Source organism: Coloeus monedula (genome assembly GCF_965178545.1).
Source record: "Coloeus monedula genome assembly, chromosome: Z".
Taxonomy (NCBI): Eukaryota; Metazoa; Chordata; class Aves; order Passeriformes; family Corvidae; genus Coloeus; species Coloeus monedula.
In genome coordinates, this window is record NC_138822.1 from 19,914,887 (window position 1) to 19,933,648 (window position 18,762).

Below are 18,762 nucleotides of genomic sequence, written 5' to 3' on the forward strand. Positions count from 1 at the left end.
CATCTCATGTGCAGATGACATCTAATATGTGTGCCCAATGAAACATGGAGATACACAAGAACTTCTGCTTTTTGGGGTTCAGTTATCTGTGCTCATGAGATGCAGGACTGGCTTATTTGAGAACCATCAGCTTTGCAGAGAGTCTTCGTTGCTGTAACAAAGTCCAGGGGCCAGACCCACAGTCTGGTGTGGGTATCACTGTCTGAAAGTGCTAGGACTTTATGAAAACATTACTTTCCTGGGTGAATTGCACCATATTCCTTTAGTCTAATGGCTCATTTGGGGTATGATTGACAGCTAATATGTCTACAGACATTAATTAACATTATCTGGAATTAATTAACTTGCTGAGATATTACTAACTATATAGGTCTCACTGCATGAGGTGTGACAGAGGCTGTAAACATAACTAGTACCTTCAGCTGTATATTTTCAGATTATTAAATACAAATGCAGAGCACCTGAAGTCTTGCTGTGAAACCACAGAACATATATTCCAGTAGCAAAGGGGATGTAGTTGGGAGCCTAACTTTCCATGGAAACTTCTACTGACAGTAACATGCAAGGAAAAAAAGCATTTCCTTCTTCCAGAGGTCAGGATAAAAAAGGTGTAATTGGCAAGTAGATAAAAGTGCTGAATGTACTTAATTTGAAATGACTTAGGGATAGAAACATGAAAGTGAACTAGGCCAGTGTACCAGCATTTTTCAAGGAAATGCAACAAAGGATGATGGGAATTCTTGAAAGGTGAAGCAACCGGTTTTTTCACTATCAGTTCTCTAATTAGCCATGATGCTTCCAAGTGCAATCCCTCCTGGATCAACAAATTAAAGAGAGGACTTCCTCTTGAAAGTCTATGCCTGGCATGCTTTGTTACCATCTTTTGATCAAGAACTAAATACTGAAAGCTCGAGTCTTTTTTCCCCCTTAAACCAAAGCTACAATTCTGTGAGATTATAATTCTGTCTTTCCCAAGTGAAGTTCTTCAGATATTAAACTGAAATTGTATAAAATGTGAGCTTTGTTTTTTCTCTACTAGACATCATATACATGTGAGTGACTGTCCACACAAATACACATCAGACACATTAGCTGCCGTGTTGACTCTTACCTTTCTTTCAAGAGGAATTCAGAGAATTAGCTGTGCCTCCCATTAGAGATTCATTCCTAATTTCACCCATATAGCAACTTTTGAAACCTGATTATTTTCCTACTTTTAGAATAATGAATTTTGTGCTCATGTATAAATGTTCTACTGGTGAAAGAAAAAGGCAGCTCAGTGTACTTTTGATTTTTCTTAGGGCAGCATTTGAGCTAATGTTTTCTTTGAAGATGTTTATAATTACCTATTTGTTTATATTTAAGTGCTCATTTCAAATATGTGAGACAATTTTGGACTTGCTTCCTTGATAGAATTCCACCCTACTTTCTGTAGTCGTGAGAAAATGAATTAGATTCCAGCTGGTTATCCCATCATCTGTGGATTATAATTACTAGTCATGTAGTATTAATTAATTTCCATTGTGGCATTACAATTTGTAGAGTGCCCTGTAAAACTGGAGGCAATTCCCCATCCTAAAGAACTTTAACCTAAGTATAAAATAAGAGATAAATACTGTGGAGACATGCATGACCCTGTTGTACTGAGGAAAGAAGCTACTGCTGGTAGTAGGGATCAATCATCATGCAGCATGTATCCAACCATTATGTTTTCTTAGACATCAGGGTGATGGTGGGTTTGCGGGCTTTTGTATCTCAGTGTGCTTACTGAAAAATCAGGCAAGTGAGCTCAGGTAGAGGCTTGCTTGAAAAGAGGCAGGAGCCGTTTCTCCTGCTCGTGGTATCAGAGTAAGAATGAGTTGAGAAGGCAAGTGGAAAGACTTTCAAAGTGGTGCTAAGTAGTTTTGCTCTTATTCCTTCCTCATGTTTCCTACATTGGGAGAAAATAAGTTCTGTTCCTGTGCTGCTGAAAGTTATCATTGTGGCAACCCCATTACTGTTTGTTCATTCAATTTTTGCATCAATATTTAGGAAGTGGTACTTTGTCAATGAATTTTTTATTTTTAAGGAGTTCAGAAGAAAACTGCTTATTTTATAATAGCTGTAAAGAGATTCTGATATACAGGTCCTTGAACTGTTTGTTTGTCTAATAGGTGAAAGGAATAAGAAAAACAACATAAGATCATAGGTGGACAAACAAAAATGGAATGTGCAAAAAGTGTAATATCCTGTGTCAACTAAAAATATCAAGGTTGTGTGTTCAATCCCCATACGGGCCACTTACTTAAGAGTTGAACTTGATGATTCTTGGGAGTCCTTCTCAACTCAGAATATTCTGCAATCTGTGACCTGTGATTATATCTGCAAGAGAAACATGGTACACTCTAGGTTCATAACAGTATCTCAAGACCCTTCTGACAATACAGTGGTTTCTTTTTTATCTGGCCTATATAATCAAGATTTCTGTTAGGACTCCTAAAATTGCTCTGCTGTTTTATGAAAAAACGAAATATCTGGGGAACAGTAACAAAATACACCTTTCCAAACTTATTCAAATGCCTTCTGTGTCCTAAGGACGTCTTTTCTGTGAGTTCTCTAAGGAGAAGTGGTAGCAATTTCCTAGAGAACCTGTACTTACTAATTTATAGAATGGTTATTTTTGAATAAAGGTTTGGATTAACTGAAGAGTCAAAAGTCTAAAATATTTTTTACATATTAATTGAAACCCAGAGCCTTAGCATTTACGGACTTGACCCACAAATACCATGAATGTAGAGCTCATAATTGAAACTCATGCATGAAATTTTTATTTGCTTACAGGGAAAAGTACTGTGCTAAATGCAATTAGTGTCACAGGATCAATTATTCTCTCTGTTCCTATCAGAGTTACAAATGGTAGATGCAAGTCACATTAAAAGTACCTTCATATTCTTGTTGTGGTTTTTTTCTCTGTTTTGTCTTTTTCTGCAGATCTCTTTACATTCTCATTGTAGTTCCTGCCTCTGACATTGACATATGTCTTTGAAGCATAGAGCAGCACATGGTCCCAGAGCTGAGTCTTTCTCCATCCACATGATTCTGAAGCAGAGACCTGTGAGCAGTTGCTCAAACTAACCTCACAAACAGCAGTGCCTGGAGGCTCATGTTTAAATGTTTCTATTATACCAGGGGGTTTGAGGCATAGGAATTCTTGAGCAGGATAAACCTGGAAAAATTTCCAACTGCAGGTGCTTCTCTGTTAAGGAATTCCCTCTATACAACATAGATTAGGAGCACTTTTAAAACTGATTTGCTTGCCTGACCAATGCCTAAAATTATGCTAGATCAGAAACACTGTGTCAGGAAAATGAGTTCACAATGGTGAGCTAAAGTGTCTTCAGCTGTCCATGTAAGTTCCTCTTGCGTGGTTGCCTTGCGATATACTGTCCCAAGGGAAGAGTTATTTGACTTTCCAAAGTGGGGGGCCTGCTAGTGTTCATCATGTGCAGTTTACCCCACGAGCCTCTACACTGAATAGGAGGATAAGGGAGTAGGGTGTGCAATGTGCCTTTCAGTGGGAAATGTGGTGGTGACTTGCTGGGACACAGTACTGAGTTTTGGTTGTTTAACTACAAGGTGGTAGGAAAAAGGAAGTGGTAGGAAGGAAACTTCCGACTTCTGCTAAAAGAGACAAATGATAATCATAAGTAGAAATGGGGCAAAATCCAGTCTATATGATTATATTTTCACAGCATCCACTGTGCAAGCATGTTTAGTGCTTAGTATACAATGTGCAGTCATTTTTAAGTATGGTTTTTTTCCAGTTTTTTTAATTTTTTCAACTGCCTAAAAGTTTGAAATGGGATGCTCTTCTTAGGATTAGCTTCTGGACAATAATCTTGTTTCCCTGTCTCAATCCATTTTAGAGTTAAATGTGTCTTGTTAAAGTACTAACAGTTATCTATCCTTGTGCTTTGGGTAGCTCTACTAAAAAAGCTTTTCTGCTCAAGGATTCAGTGAGTGACTTGAGTTGCAGAGAACTGCTGCTGTTCCTGCCCTGGGCATGGAGAAACAACATCTGCCAGGACTACTTTCCAAACATGATTCTACTTCCAAGCAGGAGAATAGCAGGGCGGCACGCATCCTATGTAGAAGAACAAATGAAAGGGAAAGAAAATAAGTTTAACATTTCTTCTCAGTTTATCTGACTAAAATACAGGCACAATTCTTCCTTACATGTCTAAGTATGTGCTCTTACAGTGTCATAAGAGGAGAGACACACGATTTGAAATAATTGAGAGAATCAAACAGCTGTGTTAGCAAAAAAAAAAAAGGAAGGTAGTGAAGTATGTTTTCCTTCTCAGAATTAAAAGACCACTATGTTTAAAAAAGGATCTAAAGCATGTCCGTATTTAAACATTTTCAGATCATACCTGACTCTCCTAGTACACAGCCACTGGCTACCTAAACCCCATCTGTACACCTTGCCTGCCAATGACCCAGTGTTAAAAAGTTTGAGGAGACAGGGAGATTAAGCAAGCTTTTACCAGCCTGTCTCTGACAGTGGTATTACTATCTTTGTGTCTTGAAGACATAATTTGAAGAAAGTGAAAACTTCATCACCTCTACTCTGCTTTAAAAAAGGCATCAAAATACACCGTGTATTTCTACCTCAGAAAAATGGAAAGTCACAAATATTTGAAGTATGTAGGAAAGAACAATCCAGATTGTTGTTTAGGATCCCTAATGACTGTCGTTAGCAATAATGATTATAAAGTAAACTGGTAAAAAAAAAATACCTTAAAAAAGGTAATATGAGGAAAAACTTAATAATTGAGAGACATCTTAAAATGTTGAAGAGTTTTATGGGGTGTGGCAGAAACTACAGAATGTGAAGCATTTAAAATTTGCCTAACCAAAGCATTCAAAACCAGACATACAATACAAAGCAGTTTTGTATTGTTGGGGGTCAACTGGTTATCTGCTCTCCAGTTTGAAAGATCTCCTTTCGAGAAAAAAAGAAATTGAATACAATTATACACCCAAAATATCTGTCTTGTTTTCTTTTTCAGCACAAATTGAAGTGATACCATGCAAAATTTGTGGTGATAAATCCTCTGGAATACACTATGGAGTCATCACATGTGAAGGCTGCAAGGTATGGGATTTTAATACAGCATAGTCATCATCATTCGCATTAGCCTCAGGCACCTGTGTACAATGATACACTCTTAGAAGCTTTCAAACAAGTGGTGCCACAGGCTGTAAAGCCTACTGCTGATAAAGATGCATTTCATGCCTAGTTTTCCTAGTTGCTTTCCATTTTGTCAAATAGTCTTTAGAGCTACCTCCTTGTTTGAAACATGAATTAATTACATCTGATGCAGTGTAAGTGCTGATACCAACAGAGGCTGGCAACTGTAAGTCACACCTGTTCTACTTTAAATCAGCTTTGAGAGAGGTGGATTTCTTGTTTCCTATACAACCCATGTAGCATTACGTTAGCATGTTACTTCTGGTCTTTTTAAAGCACTTACAGGTGTGAGTTTGGTCCTTTTTTATCTCTTTTGCATAATCTGCAGGGCAAATGGTAATCTCCAAAAGAAAGAATGCCTTACATTATGAGCAGTATAAAAGGATCCTTTGTCTTCTTCCGCATAGGCTTCAGTGTAGGGCAATTGCTGGGAATTGGAGGCTAATAAAAAAGGGCAGAGGGGGGAGATGCATGTAGCTCTTCCATGCTGCTTAGACATATTAACATATTACCTCAAGCATTAGTTCAAATAACAGAAATCAGACCCCATGCAAAGAGAAGAAAGACTTCAATTTCCAATTTTAAAATTGTCTGCGATTTTATTATCTAAGGAATTACATTATTACTCATGACAAACCAGAATTCCATACTACATGCTGGTACTTCAGTTTTAATTGTAAATGGGAAATTGCAAAGGTGGAGAGGCAGCATCTCTGATTTCTTCTAGCTGGAAACACACAAACTGGGACATTTGCAAATGCGTGCCTCTTTGCTGAGTGAAGTCACAAGTCTATACTTCATGCTTTTCAAAGTATTAGAACAGCTGAAAAATATGAAAATTTGGGTGCACCCCATTTGCAAAAGGAATATTTTAATGCCAACACATTGAGAACCAATATACTGGTAAAGATCAGGGGTTTTTTCAGGAACGTTAGCAATTGTAAGCAGAACAATTTGCAGTGTGTCTTTGTCTTACTGTGGCACTGGACTAGAAATAAGCATCTTCTTATGACGATCACATGAAACAGGATTAAACTAATTGATCTGATACTTCAAAATTGGCACAAAAGCTACAGAAGAAAATTACTTTAAGCAGAAAAAGAGCATCTTTTCTCAGTACTCAGAGCCCACAGAGTGTCTAGGGGTATAGTCTCCTGTAGAAGTAATTAGGGTTAATGCACCCTTGTGTGTGCCTCAAGAGGAGATGATACCCCTGTGCTCTGTGAGTAGACTGCTTATTGAGATAAAGAGATTCACTTCCACTTATAATAGTTTTAACCCTACTGGGTTTGTGCCAGTTCTGCTGTATCAGATCAATTAGTCTAATCTTGTTTTGTGAGCTTGTGTGAAAAAAAGGTGTCAGTTTTTCACATCAGTTCCACTGGAAGGCATCTCAGCCTGTCAGAGCTCCCTGTTAAGGTAAGCACTGTTTGTGACAGTGCAGCTCTGCTCTCCATTTAAATGCCCTCTCCGTTTAAGCATTTAATTAGCTATTCACTCAGCCTGCATACTGGTCATTTCTGGCTCTTTTTGTCTCAATGTGTCTCAAACCTGAAATAATTAAGAATGGAGGCCATGTGTGGAAGAAACAGGGTAGAATCACCCCACAAGCATGCACATGTGTTGAGCCAGGCACCATGCAGCTGCAGCATTTCAGAACACAGCATCCAAGAATTACAGTGCCAGTGGCGATGCTACAGACTTCAAGGAACAGGAAATCCTTTAACTCAATGTCCCTACATTAGTTACACTGCTGAAAATCCATATTGTAAGGGCATAAGGGTCGTCTTAAATATTGCTGTTGGTTTGTATGCATGCCTGCCTATGCTGAATGTGCACAGGCGGTGGACCTGCTGGACCCACTGAGTGAACTTGCAGCTTTGACACTATTCCTACAGAAAGGGTGGAACCTGAAGATGAGTTTGGACCACATCTGTCTCTGCAGCTCCTTCTTTGCTAAGAAGCCTTTTATCTTTTCTACTGCCTACACCAAAAGCAAAGTACTTTCTACCACTGTTTTGTCATAAATTAGAAAGTAGTTCATTTAGCCATTTCCTCTCTCAGACTGGCTGTGGGTGGTGGGTCAAGTGATTTGTTCAAGGTGCAGAAAGATTTGTTGTCCATGTTGGAGGTACTGGGAAATCTGTCTTTAACTCTTCAGCTCTTCAGTAATGAAATACATCTTCCTTCATGCAAAATGGGGCTATTCTGAGCAAATATAGCCAAATCTATATAAAGATACCATAAAAATGAAATGAAAGGATTATTGCTACTTTATAAGACATCTCATGCAGGAGAATGAGAGCATAAAATTCTCCTCAGAAAAATTAACTACCTGCTGTAAATTAAGTTTGTTATGTAACCCTTGATACATAATATGGTCCTTTTTTCCTAAGGATGGCAAAGACAAAACAAATTCCTCTGAGATGAGATCAGCCTTAATGGGAACAAAAAGTACTGCAGGAGAAGGCACTGTCAATGCTAATGGTTGCATGCATTTTTTTAACATTATTTAATTAATTTGTTCTCTGAAATCCATATCGACATAGATGCTGCTAAAATCTAAACCTGAAAACAGAAAACTCTTCACAAGTCAAAACCAAGATTGGCTATAAAGTTCAGCAAAGTGATCTGCAATTAGCATCCATTTAGTCTTAAATTAAACACACTTCTACCATTTCAGGAAAGTTCTGGTCAGCTAAAATCAGTTAAGTTTCCACCAGAATTTTTCTGAGATTTCCCCAAAGGACGTCTGTTTTCTGAAAAGTACAAATCATAGAATTTAATTTATATTTTAGATACACTATAATCACTGATACACTGAACAAGCTTTAGCCAATTCAAGTGGGTCTCTTTATGCTTGACTTCAGAACTAGCACTGCCAGTGTCCTTGGTGGAACACCATGCCTGTCACCGACACACCACAACACCCTCATGCAATTCTCCAGGACTTAAGTGAGAATTCATGGATAACCTGTAGAAAGTGAATTGAGCCCTGTAGCACTGTCACTTTGTGACTTTTTCCATTGCTCAGTATTAATGTCCATCAACCTATGCAGAGATACACTATTTTTTCCTGAGAAATGAAATCAGCTGTTGCTTTCTGGCTGCAAGCTGGCCCAGAAAGGCACAAGCACTTTGGTATCACTTCTGGTGACTGGTCTAACTGCAGTAATGATATTTCTGCTGTTTCACTATTCACAGCCTCCTGCAGTGGCCAGGTATCCTTCAGCTTTCCCACCACACAACCTGCAGCTGCTTGCATTTAAAGTTGCCTGATTGGTTAAGGAACTTCTCTCCTTCATTCTTTTCTCTCTGGACTTGCAGATCCTCCTGACCTTTATTTATTTATTTATGTATTTATTTGGTATAGATCTATTTATTTTTGTTTCTCTTCACCCTGTGGTTTCATTCTTCTTGTCATTCAGCTACTTCATGTCACTTCTACCATAACCGTACCTTTTGGTGCCACTCTTGGCACCACCTCATAGCAGCTGGAAGCTCCTAAGGACTTAGGTGTGTGTACGTACTTCCCCTCCAGCCCTCAGGTCTCTAGACAAACAGCCCATGGAAAATGCCATTACATTCTCATGGTAGTATCTAAAGGTGTTGCTTTCTCCTTTGTGTGTTGGCTTTACTTGATACAGTCATTATATCCTAGTGCTTTTGTGAAGCTTGAATTTGAATTACTTCACTCCTGAATCATATGCCACTCCAGACCAGATCAACATTTGCCAAGTTAAAGTGAACAGCAGACTTCAGCTTCTCATGCTATGCGAACCCAGTAACAGTTATTACCAGTCTCTTCATTAAAGGAAGAAATTACTCAAAACAAGTACTTTTATGTCATCTCTTAAAAATGCTAACAAGTTTTTCCTCTATTAGGAACAAGTGTTAGATAATACAGGGTCATTATTGCTCAATAAAAATGCATTCTGTGACATCATTTAGGTTTTAACAAAGTAGAATTATATTCTTTACAGAATAATGCACAGTTCTCCTTATTATAAATAAATGTTCTTTAATACAATACCACCTATCTGCAGAGCCACAGCGTAAGTAGCAGTGCACTAAGTAAGAGTTTGCTATAGTTGTTTGCATGCTTTTTTTTGTGTGTGTGTGTGTCCACGCATGTGCGCACAGGCACATGTTTATGCTCATGGTAATGCTTGGTCTTCCCTGCTCTCTTACCCCAAGGGATTCTTTCGGAGGAGTCAGCAGAACAATGCATCCTACTCCTGTCCCAGACAGAGAAACTGTTTAATTGACAGAACCAACAGAAATCGTTGCCAACACTGCCGACTGCAGAAATGTCTTGCGCTGGGAATGTCTCGAGATGGTAAGGAGTCAAATTCGTACTTCACATCTAAGCCCTTTGCAACTTTTCTTCACTGCTGACTTACTTAAACTCCCTGTAGATTTCTGCAAAAAGAGAGAGGAGAAGCTCCAGGCTTTGTAATGCATGCACTGTGAGACGATCTTTGCCATCCGGTTAACAAAGAAGGCTATTTTCATGGAGAGGGGTGGGGAAAACCACAAAATGGAGAGCAGTATTAGTTTAGAACAGAAAGAGTCAGAAGTGAAATATGTTATTCTAATCAAAAGCACAGAGCACAAAAAGGTCACCTCTGGAGAGATGGGTTTATATTAAGCATTATATTAACATTAGCATTTATCTTAATATTAAATACTGATGTGTGAAAGCATCCATTTCCCTGAGATCTCTAAAGGTCTGTGGTAGTGAGGAGGTGCACACCTACACAAATTTACGCCTTGCTAGCATTAGGGCTTTCTGTTTGTTTTATTCTGATCACTTGACCAAGTATTTTGCTCTGGAAGAAACCCCATTTCTTTTGGGGTTATTGCCTCCTGTCCCTGTCTGGGTCTGTAGAAGAACATTTCCTAATTTAGCGCTGAAAATGGATCCTATGCCAGAGGAAAGCTCCACAGTCTATGCCATCTCAGGCTCCTTTGGTCCTTGTAGAGCTCTGATCTTCCAAATTGTGGTGTGATCAGCCAAGGTCAGCAGGCTGAGAACTTACATCACACCAAAACTGCAGACGATGGGAGGCTTGGGCAAGGTTGTCCACAGCTCACATGCCCTAGGCACCACTCCTCATGCAGGGGATTTCCAGCTCACAAACATGTTTTATGTAGTGAGAAAGTATTAGAAGAAAATGTTCTGCTTTTTAAAAGCAGTTTATATTAATTTTATTTTCCTGGAAGCAGTTTTCTGTCTTAAAAGGTTTACACAAAATGTGTATTTTGAAATTAAGTTACTGATGGAGAAGTTCCTCAAAGAGCTATTTATTTAGACAGTCCACAGGCTATAAACTTTTTTGAATTTTGGACCATAATAGGTCTTCTTCTATCTCAGCGTGTCTTATGTCTCACTGAAATGCCTTGTTTGCCAGTCTCACCAATCTGGGAGGAGCCTTGCAATCTGGCCTTTAATCCGTGAATTCTTTTTGGTCCTAGGATCCAGTTTACTTGACACCTTAGTTCCTAATTCTTCCTGGTGATTAAAATAGTAACATTTCAGCAATTTAACAGCACATGCTTTCCTCCTGAAAGTAGTATCTTCCAATGATTTAAGGTATCACAGGGGCATTCTAATGTGGCTCACAGCCCTGTCTTCCCAACCAGTAATTCAGAGACCACTGCAGACAGACAAAATGAGTGATTCTTCCAACAGCACTACTTTGTTCTCTCATGGTTTATGTAAGGGTCTTTATGATTGTTTATGATTAAAAATATTAAGAGCTCTCACAAATTTAAAATTGGCTGTGTGAATTTTTTGACAGAAAACTTTTATATGATTTTTACCTCCCAGCCATGTAATAAATTCATTTTTATCATGCAGAGCCAGGATGCTAATTGACAGCAGCTGGAGACTCCAATTAATGAATATATAATGAGGATAAACAGTGGATGTTTGGTTATACTACTGAGGCCCAAAATTTGAAGAAAATTATTTAAAGTACAGTCATTGTATATTGTCCATAAGGGTATGCAGCATACCGTGAACTGATTCCAGGGACAGGCTGAGTTTGTGTGAGGTAGCTTGCAGCCTGAGTGTAGGACTGCAAATAAACTGAGGTTGACAATAAGAAAAAAACTCTCTTGGTGTAAAAAAAAAGGAAGACAAATCAAAGTGGCTGTCACCTTGTTCTGGCACTGTATTTTCATATTATGCTCTGCTTTTTCAGTTCTTTTTCCTGACTGAAGAATTTCACATTTATCCACATACAGGTTCAAACTGTTCTCAAGGGCTACATGAGAGCCCTGTGCTAATAAATGTGATTCTGAATTGGTCCAAATTTCAGATGGACTGGAAATACACAGTATAGAAAATATACCTCATAATATGTAGAAGTTTGTATTTCTGGAGCAATGTCCTCTTACCTGTTCTGATGAATTCTGCTGCATGTGTCTCTGATTTGTTTTTAGAGCACAATCAACAACTGCCTCTCTGCTCTAAGATCCCAAGATCTAGCCCAATAGAAGACCAGAATTTATAGAGAGATGGGGGTGGAGAGTGATAATCAGCTCTGATCTACTGTATATGCAGGCTGTGAATTTACTCCTCCTAGTTCCGCAGCAATCAGCATCTCACCTTTGAAAATGTCAATCTTGGTGTAGTGAACCCTCTTTCCGGGGAAAATGGTTTGCCCTCCTATATTTTTCTCCCTTTCTCATCAGGAGGAGTGCATGGATTTGTGCAGGGAGATTATTAAAATGGAGATTGCATAAATCCCTAAGACTTTGCTTAGTGGAAAGATGACATTCGTTTGTGCTGTTTACCTTCAAATCTGTTCTTTTCCTCTAGGTTCTAACCTGTAAGATTTTTTTTTTTAAGTGGGAAGATAACACCCCATTAAAAGTATGTGATAATAAGGCTTTAGGGCTTGTTTTCACCCAGAATATTAATCTTGTTAGTGTACTTTGTAAAGGTTTGTGGAAAGTTAGTAAATGGATGTGAATTTACAAGACTGTACATTTCATACAGCTCTGGGTTGTTGTTCAGTGAACACAGAGATATAAACAGATGCATGGTCTTTTTAACATTCAGAGTGGGAAGTGAATTTCTTGACTGAGGCCCTCCTGTCAAATAGGAGTCATTGTCACCTGGTAAATTCAAGTACACAATATTTTTTCTTTCATGAGATGTATATGATGTAAAGCTTTGTGTCCTTTCTCTGTTTCCACAGAAAAAGATGTTTCCACAGCAAAATTAACCCTGGAAGTAAATATCAAAAGAGGGTGGGGTTGAGGGGAATCAAGAGAAATTTAAAGACGATGGTTCTCATTGTGCTTTGCTTTTCAGCTGTGAAATTTGGAAGAATGTCCAAAAAGCAGAGGGATAGCTTGTATGCTGAAGTGCAGAAGCACCAGCAGCGACTGCAGGAACAGCAGCAGCAGCAGAGTGGTGAGGCAGAAGCCCTCGCCAGGGTTTACAGCAGCAGCATCAGCAATGGCTTGAACAATCTGAATAACGAAACTGGCAGCGCCTACTCAAATGGGCACGTCATCGATCTGCCGAAATCTGAGGGTTATTATAACGTGGATTCTGCCCAGCCCTCCCCAGACCAGTCTGGGTTAGACATGACTGGAATCAAACAGATAAAGCAGGAACCTATCTATGACCTCACCTCTGTACCAAACTTGTTTACCTATAGCTCTTTCAACAACGGGCAATTAGCTCCAGGGATATCCATGAGTGAAATAGGTAAGGAAAATTCCTATTCCTGTAGCGAAATGTGTATATATAAGCTAAGCTCCAGTTCTGTCTTTATTAAAATGTCATACCTGCATTCCATACACAGATACGCAACAGTTACATGTTCACACGTGTGTGCACACACATACAGAAAGTAAAGGAAAGAAAATCAGTCTGGAACTAATTGACATAATATTAAGGCAGCTCTGTTTTTACCAAAATCTGCAAATTATGCAGTTCTTAAACCCAGCAGTTCATGTTCTGTTTATTAAATAGGAGCATCAAAGCAGGTGATGAATCAATCATAACCAAGTGATAATTAGGAAGGGGCTTGTTTCAAATGAGCTCATTACTAGCCGGGTTAAATGATCTTTTCAGCCATCCATCCATATTCTTGTCAACACCCAGAATCCCCATAGCAGCTAATTCTAGGGTACTTATTGTGAAAAAGTACCAGTCATACTTTGGCTGCAAGGATGTCGATGCAGAGCAAGCTCACTAAATTCATAAAGTGCACAAACTCTGAAAGCATTTGTGTGGATATCCCCACTTCTCTGCCTGAAGGCCTTGGAGAACTTGTCCCTTGCTTTCATCTTTGACAAGTGACAGAGACCTCTCTGTGAGGTGAGACTGTTAGGAACACAATGACTAACGGTGATTTTTGTCTAAGGAGGATTTCTGTTCATCTAATGCTTCTAGTTGTATTTCAGCAAAGCCACTAGAAGTACTACTTCTGTTACAAAGGTATTATATGAAAAAAGATTGGCATCCTAATTAGGTACCTCAAGAAGTGAAATATGCTGGATTGGTTGTGGCTGAGAATGTAATCAAAGGTAATTCTCAGTGGAATTTAATTAAAAAGAAAGAAGAAGAAAAAAAAGTTGTCTTCGAGAGCACTCCTAGCAAATTAATAAATTTCAAATCGTGAGAAATCCTCTGCAGTTGTGGCCTGACTTTGCTCCTTCATGTACATGGATGTGCCCTGAGATCTGTAAATTTGTGTGTGTACTCAGACTGACTGAGGACCCTGGAGTGTGGCCTTCACTCTATATAGATTGCAGTAATGGTATCTATAGTAGTTACTGTCTGGTGAAAAAATGAAGTAGTGGCTAAAATTGGTAGCATGTTTTCTGCCCATGGGTGCTCATTTGCAGGAGGCACTATAACACATGGTATGCTTTAGTTGCAAATTATGCAGGAGAAAGTTAAACTTCTGGCACTGTTTATTAGGACATGTTTTATTACCACCTTTGGCCTAGGCCACTGTCCAGTAAAACTATACACCTGCAGTGTAGGATTAGAGAGGAACATTTGCTCCAGCTTCCCTCTCAGCTCTCGTGGCTACATGAATATTACTCACATGTGGCTTGTGCATACCTCAGTCCTGCAACAGGGGATCACCATACTGCAAACCAGCTGAGAGACAATTTAAACAGTCCTTAAAAGCTGTTTCCATGCAGACCAGAGCCAGTACCACAGGGAAATGTTTTCAGAGAGACGCAGAGGAGGTCCAGAAATGCAGGAGTTGTGATAGTCCATGAATTAGGGTTTGTGCTCAGTTATGGAAATCAGTGCAAAGAGAGATTATGGCCATGGGACTATATCCTTAGTGGCTAAAGAGTCCCCCTGAAGTCAAAGGGACCTTTTGACTTTAGAGAATCATTTAAGTTTTATCTCTTGCTGGTTCACTTAGGAATAATGCATCATTCTTAATTTTTCACCTGGTTTTTTTTTTCTCTCCTAGCCGTAAACCCTCCAGCCCTAAATTCACCTCACATTTCCCAGTTTTTCATCCTCTGTGTCATCCAGCCAATATTCCTCTTCTCAACCACACAAAGCAGGAAAAACCCCAGAGCAGAGGGAGCACAGCATAGCAAAGGGCCTATCTCTGGGCTGGCAGAAAAATTCAGAGGCTCTGGGATTTACCTCTCTTCCTTTTGAAATCAAAACTAGGCCTCCTAAATTGCTATGATTTTACACAAGTACTGTGCTCTGTCATTTGTGGCACCTGCAGCAGAGGGGTAAGGGTGATGATGAGAGATAATGTAGTGTAACAAATCAGCTGACACAACTGGAAGAGATGCACGATAAAATATTTGGATTAGTGCACAGGCGAATGATATTTTCAATGTTTAAAAAGAAATAGAAAATGCCTCTTGATGCTGAAGCGTATTGTTGGACCATCTGTAGAGCTGCAGTCTTGCAGTCAAAGTAGGAAAACTCTAAGCACTGAGATGTACTGATTTCATATTACAGTGTGCTTGAATTTCACTGCAGAATTGTATCTCACTCCAGTGACATTTAGGAATAAACTCAACTCATGTTAAATAGAAGCTACTGCTTTTAACTGTTAAATGAAATCATACAGAATATATAGGAGATAGAAAAGCTGTACTGCATTGATCCTTGTGGCTGATAGAAGTTTCTTTGTACCAACATGTCTAGTGATCTAGTGAACCACTAAGTATGCCAGATCATGATAGTTCTTTTCTGCACTGATTATTTTCTACCAGATAGAAATTTTCAGTCTTAGCTTTCTTCTGGCCTTTATATTCTTTAAATAAATATATGTATTTAAGCACAACCTCACCTGCCACTTGCCTGATCTTGAGTGCAACCATCTTATTTTTTTCCTCATGAATGAATGTGTGAGAATTCCTTTCATCCTTGACTTCCTAGAAGTTGCTGTAAGCTCTCCAAGGAGCAGACTTCTTCACAGGCACTCAGAATGAAAGTAGTCTGTGCAGCTTCTGCATTACATGTCAACCAAAATCCAGTTCACTTACTCCTTTGGTGTTAATGCTTTGCTTGTTTCAAACTCACTTCTCTCCTGTGTAGGGCATTTTTTTATTAAGATATAGTTGACTGCACATTTCCAAGTTTGAATCTCATTTTCTCTTTCTTATTTTTCTAATCTTTTCAATCCTGTCGCATTATGTCTGAGTCTTCATTGATGCTTTGTGACTTGTTTCAGTTTAGAATTGTCTCTTAATTAGCATGCTATGAACCTTCTCTTCCAGATTATTATGAAAATGTTAAATGCTTGTAAAACAAGTCCTAACAATGGTCCCTGCTGCACCTGACTAAAATACTTGCTGCAATTGCATATATTACTTTAGTATTTACATTTGGCTTGCTACCCAACAGTAAGTTCTCTTTAAAATCCAAGTAACAAGTCTTCCTTTCCCTGTCAGTTTGATTCAGTTATAACAATAATATTTTCTAAGATAACTCTATGACATAATTTACACATCATTGACATGCTTTTCTTCACATGGTAATTTTCTAGTTCCACCAAAAAGTAATCTAAATGGTTAGAGCTACTTTGATCTGTTACAGTTCTGTGCTTTAATTTGAATGTGAAAGTGTTCTTTTTCATGAACGTACATTCATCTACAGAAGACTTTGTAGTGGAAATGGAAATTGTTCAGCTTAACAGTTTTGAAATGCAAAATTTTTTACACAGCAACTGTTTTGACACACAGTATTAGAATGGAACAGCAAGCAAAATATAGCTTATCTTGTATTGCGTATTTACTGGTATCTATATACTGCGCAAGCAAATAGGTGTGGGAGAAAGACATGCTGACCAATTAAAGTTATATAGGGCTCTGTTGCACATACTTAGGATTATTATATTTCTCCAAATGAGTTCAATAGACCAAGATACAGCTGCACATTATCTGATCACTATGAGAAGCAGGATAGGCAATGTCTCCTGTGGACGAGAGGGTTAAGTATAACAAAGAGCATTTTCAGATACAGTCACAAATTCCTCATGTAACTGTCAGAGCTTATGATGGAGAAAAGTTATACAAAATCAGGTAGTGCCCCATTAGGCACAGCCCTTGTCAGTATTCCAGTTCCTGTTACCAAAAAAAAAAAAAGTAAAGCATAAAGAAATCACTCCAAAGCTCATAAATACACTTACAGGGGCAGAACCTCAACTTGGCATCAACTGCATTTCCAGTCCAGATCTCTTTTCTTTAAAGGGAAGTATTTTTGTCCTTAACGCAAGGCATCTTGTTGGACACGATATGCATTTGGGTGGGCAGAACACAAAATAGGTGAGGTGCAGTGAGCAGATGGGATTGGCAGGCTCTGTCACTGCCTGTCCTGCTGTCCATGGGTGGCATGATCCAGGTCTGTTCTGTCAACCAGTGATGCTGTTAGCATGAGAGACACCCATGTCCCGAGGACATGTGCCAGGGACTGGGCACCATGGTCCTGTTTTTCCATGACCACTGTGCCATCTACGCATCTGGGAAGACAGAAATTTCTCATTGTGCCGTGGGAGCTCAAACCATAGGGTGAAATCTGCTTGTCATGTCAAAAGCAAGAATTTGGTGATTTGCAGAATGGCTTTCTCGTGACACAGCAAACCACGGAGGTCAGCTGCTGGGTGGGAAATTCTGAAGTGAGAAGGAAGCTCCAGTTCCTGATGGCAGTGCTTGCTCCCAAGTGTGGTTTTAAACTGGGAGGCATCAAAGGCTTATTTTTAGACTTGGTGAAATTAAAAGACTACCTTGTTTAAATATATGTGCATAATATTATCTGTCACTGAGCTGAACATTGCATTTTCCTCACTAAATATGTGGCTCCAATCTTTGTCTGTAAAAGTTAATGGAAACGCTTCCCTGCCTTAACTGCAGTTGAGATTATCAGCTATGATTTCTTAGGGGCAAGATAAAATTATTAAGCAAACACTGTTGTGGAGAAAACAGATTGGTTAAGGGTTCACTGTCACTGCAAGTCAAACTCAAGGGTGCCCTGTAGCTGTGTATATGTAGGTAGTCCTGAAGATACCTCTAGGGTGTACAGGAGGTCACATAGCCCAGCCTCTGTAGTTACAGATGGAAGTATTGTTTATATATATTTACATTACATTTCTTCACCATCAGGCCTGTATGAAGGTACCCCATGGGAGAGCTTACATTTCTACCAAAATTAAAGTAAGGTTGGTGAGCTCAGGTTTGATCTTCCCTTTCCCCAGTCCTTCTAAGCCCTGTCTGCTCTGTATATCTTAGGGTGGGCAATAACTGTCTAGGACAGACGCCAAATGTGGTTTGGAGGAGGCATCACCGGTCTTATATTGTAAGGCACAGCTCTTCTGACCTGGGCACATAGCCTGAAAAATGACAGTAAAGGAAAACCTTAACATTTTTTTAAAGACTGATTCAGGATAGGTATGTAAAAGAAAAGTCCTCTTAGTGACCACAAATGACATTCTGTGCATTTGTAATTTAGTTATAATTTAGCTGGGTTCATACATTCATTTCAGGACCACAGTGAACAACTTTATATTCTGTGAAGTTACTTAATTTCCATTGCTTCAATATCGTACAAGCAGGAGTTATTTCACTCTCTCTCCTTGAAGGGAGATCTTCACCTGTAAACATTCTAATGTCCTCTGTACAAAAGCCAATCCCACACCTTTCTTCTTTCAGCAAAAATATTTTTACTAACTTTAGAAGAACTTAGTTTATTCCTCCGTGTCTATACTCTTCATGGATGTCCACAACACTTAGTATTGGATATGCAATATATAAATATGTATCAGTATCAGACTGATGTCTTTAAAAGTCCACTGTGCTTTGGTTTTGAAACCACTTCTCCATGTGATGAGTGCTTCAAAAGCATTTTGCCAATGTGATAAGCATTTCTTATTCTTTAACACCCTTCTATTTATCTCCAGGGTTTGTTCCCTGTGCCAGATCAAGTGTTAACAGACAGCTTACTGAACATGTATTGGTCAATTAGATGCTATTTAAAGGTACACTCCAAATCATATTCAAAATGCAACGAGCTT

The 18,762-nt window shown here is 39.0% G+C and overlaps 1 protein-coding gene across 1 annotated transcript in view; it reads left to right on the forward strand.

The window, feature by feature from the left end:
* Nucleotides 1-18,762, forward strand: part of RORB (RAR related orphan receptor B) — a gene marked incomplete at both ends in the record, with an annotated part of 125,317 nt that overhangs the window by 87,514 nt on the left and 19,041 nt on the right. The window contains 3 exons of the mRNA XM_082301658.1: nt 5,052-5,137; nt 9,431-9,572; nt 12,561-12,962. Coding sequence (XP_082157784.1) covers nt 5,052-5,137; nt 9,431-9,572; nt 12,561-12,962 — 630 coding nt within the window. The remainder of the gene's footprint in view (nt 1-5,051; nt 5,138-9,430; nt 9,573-12,560; nt 12,963-18,762) is intronic.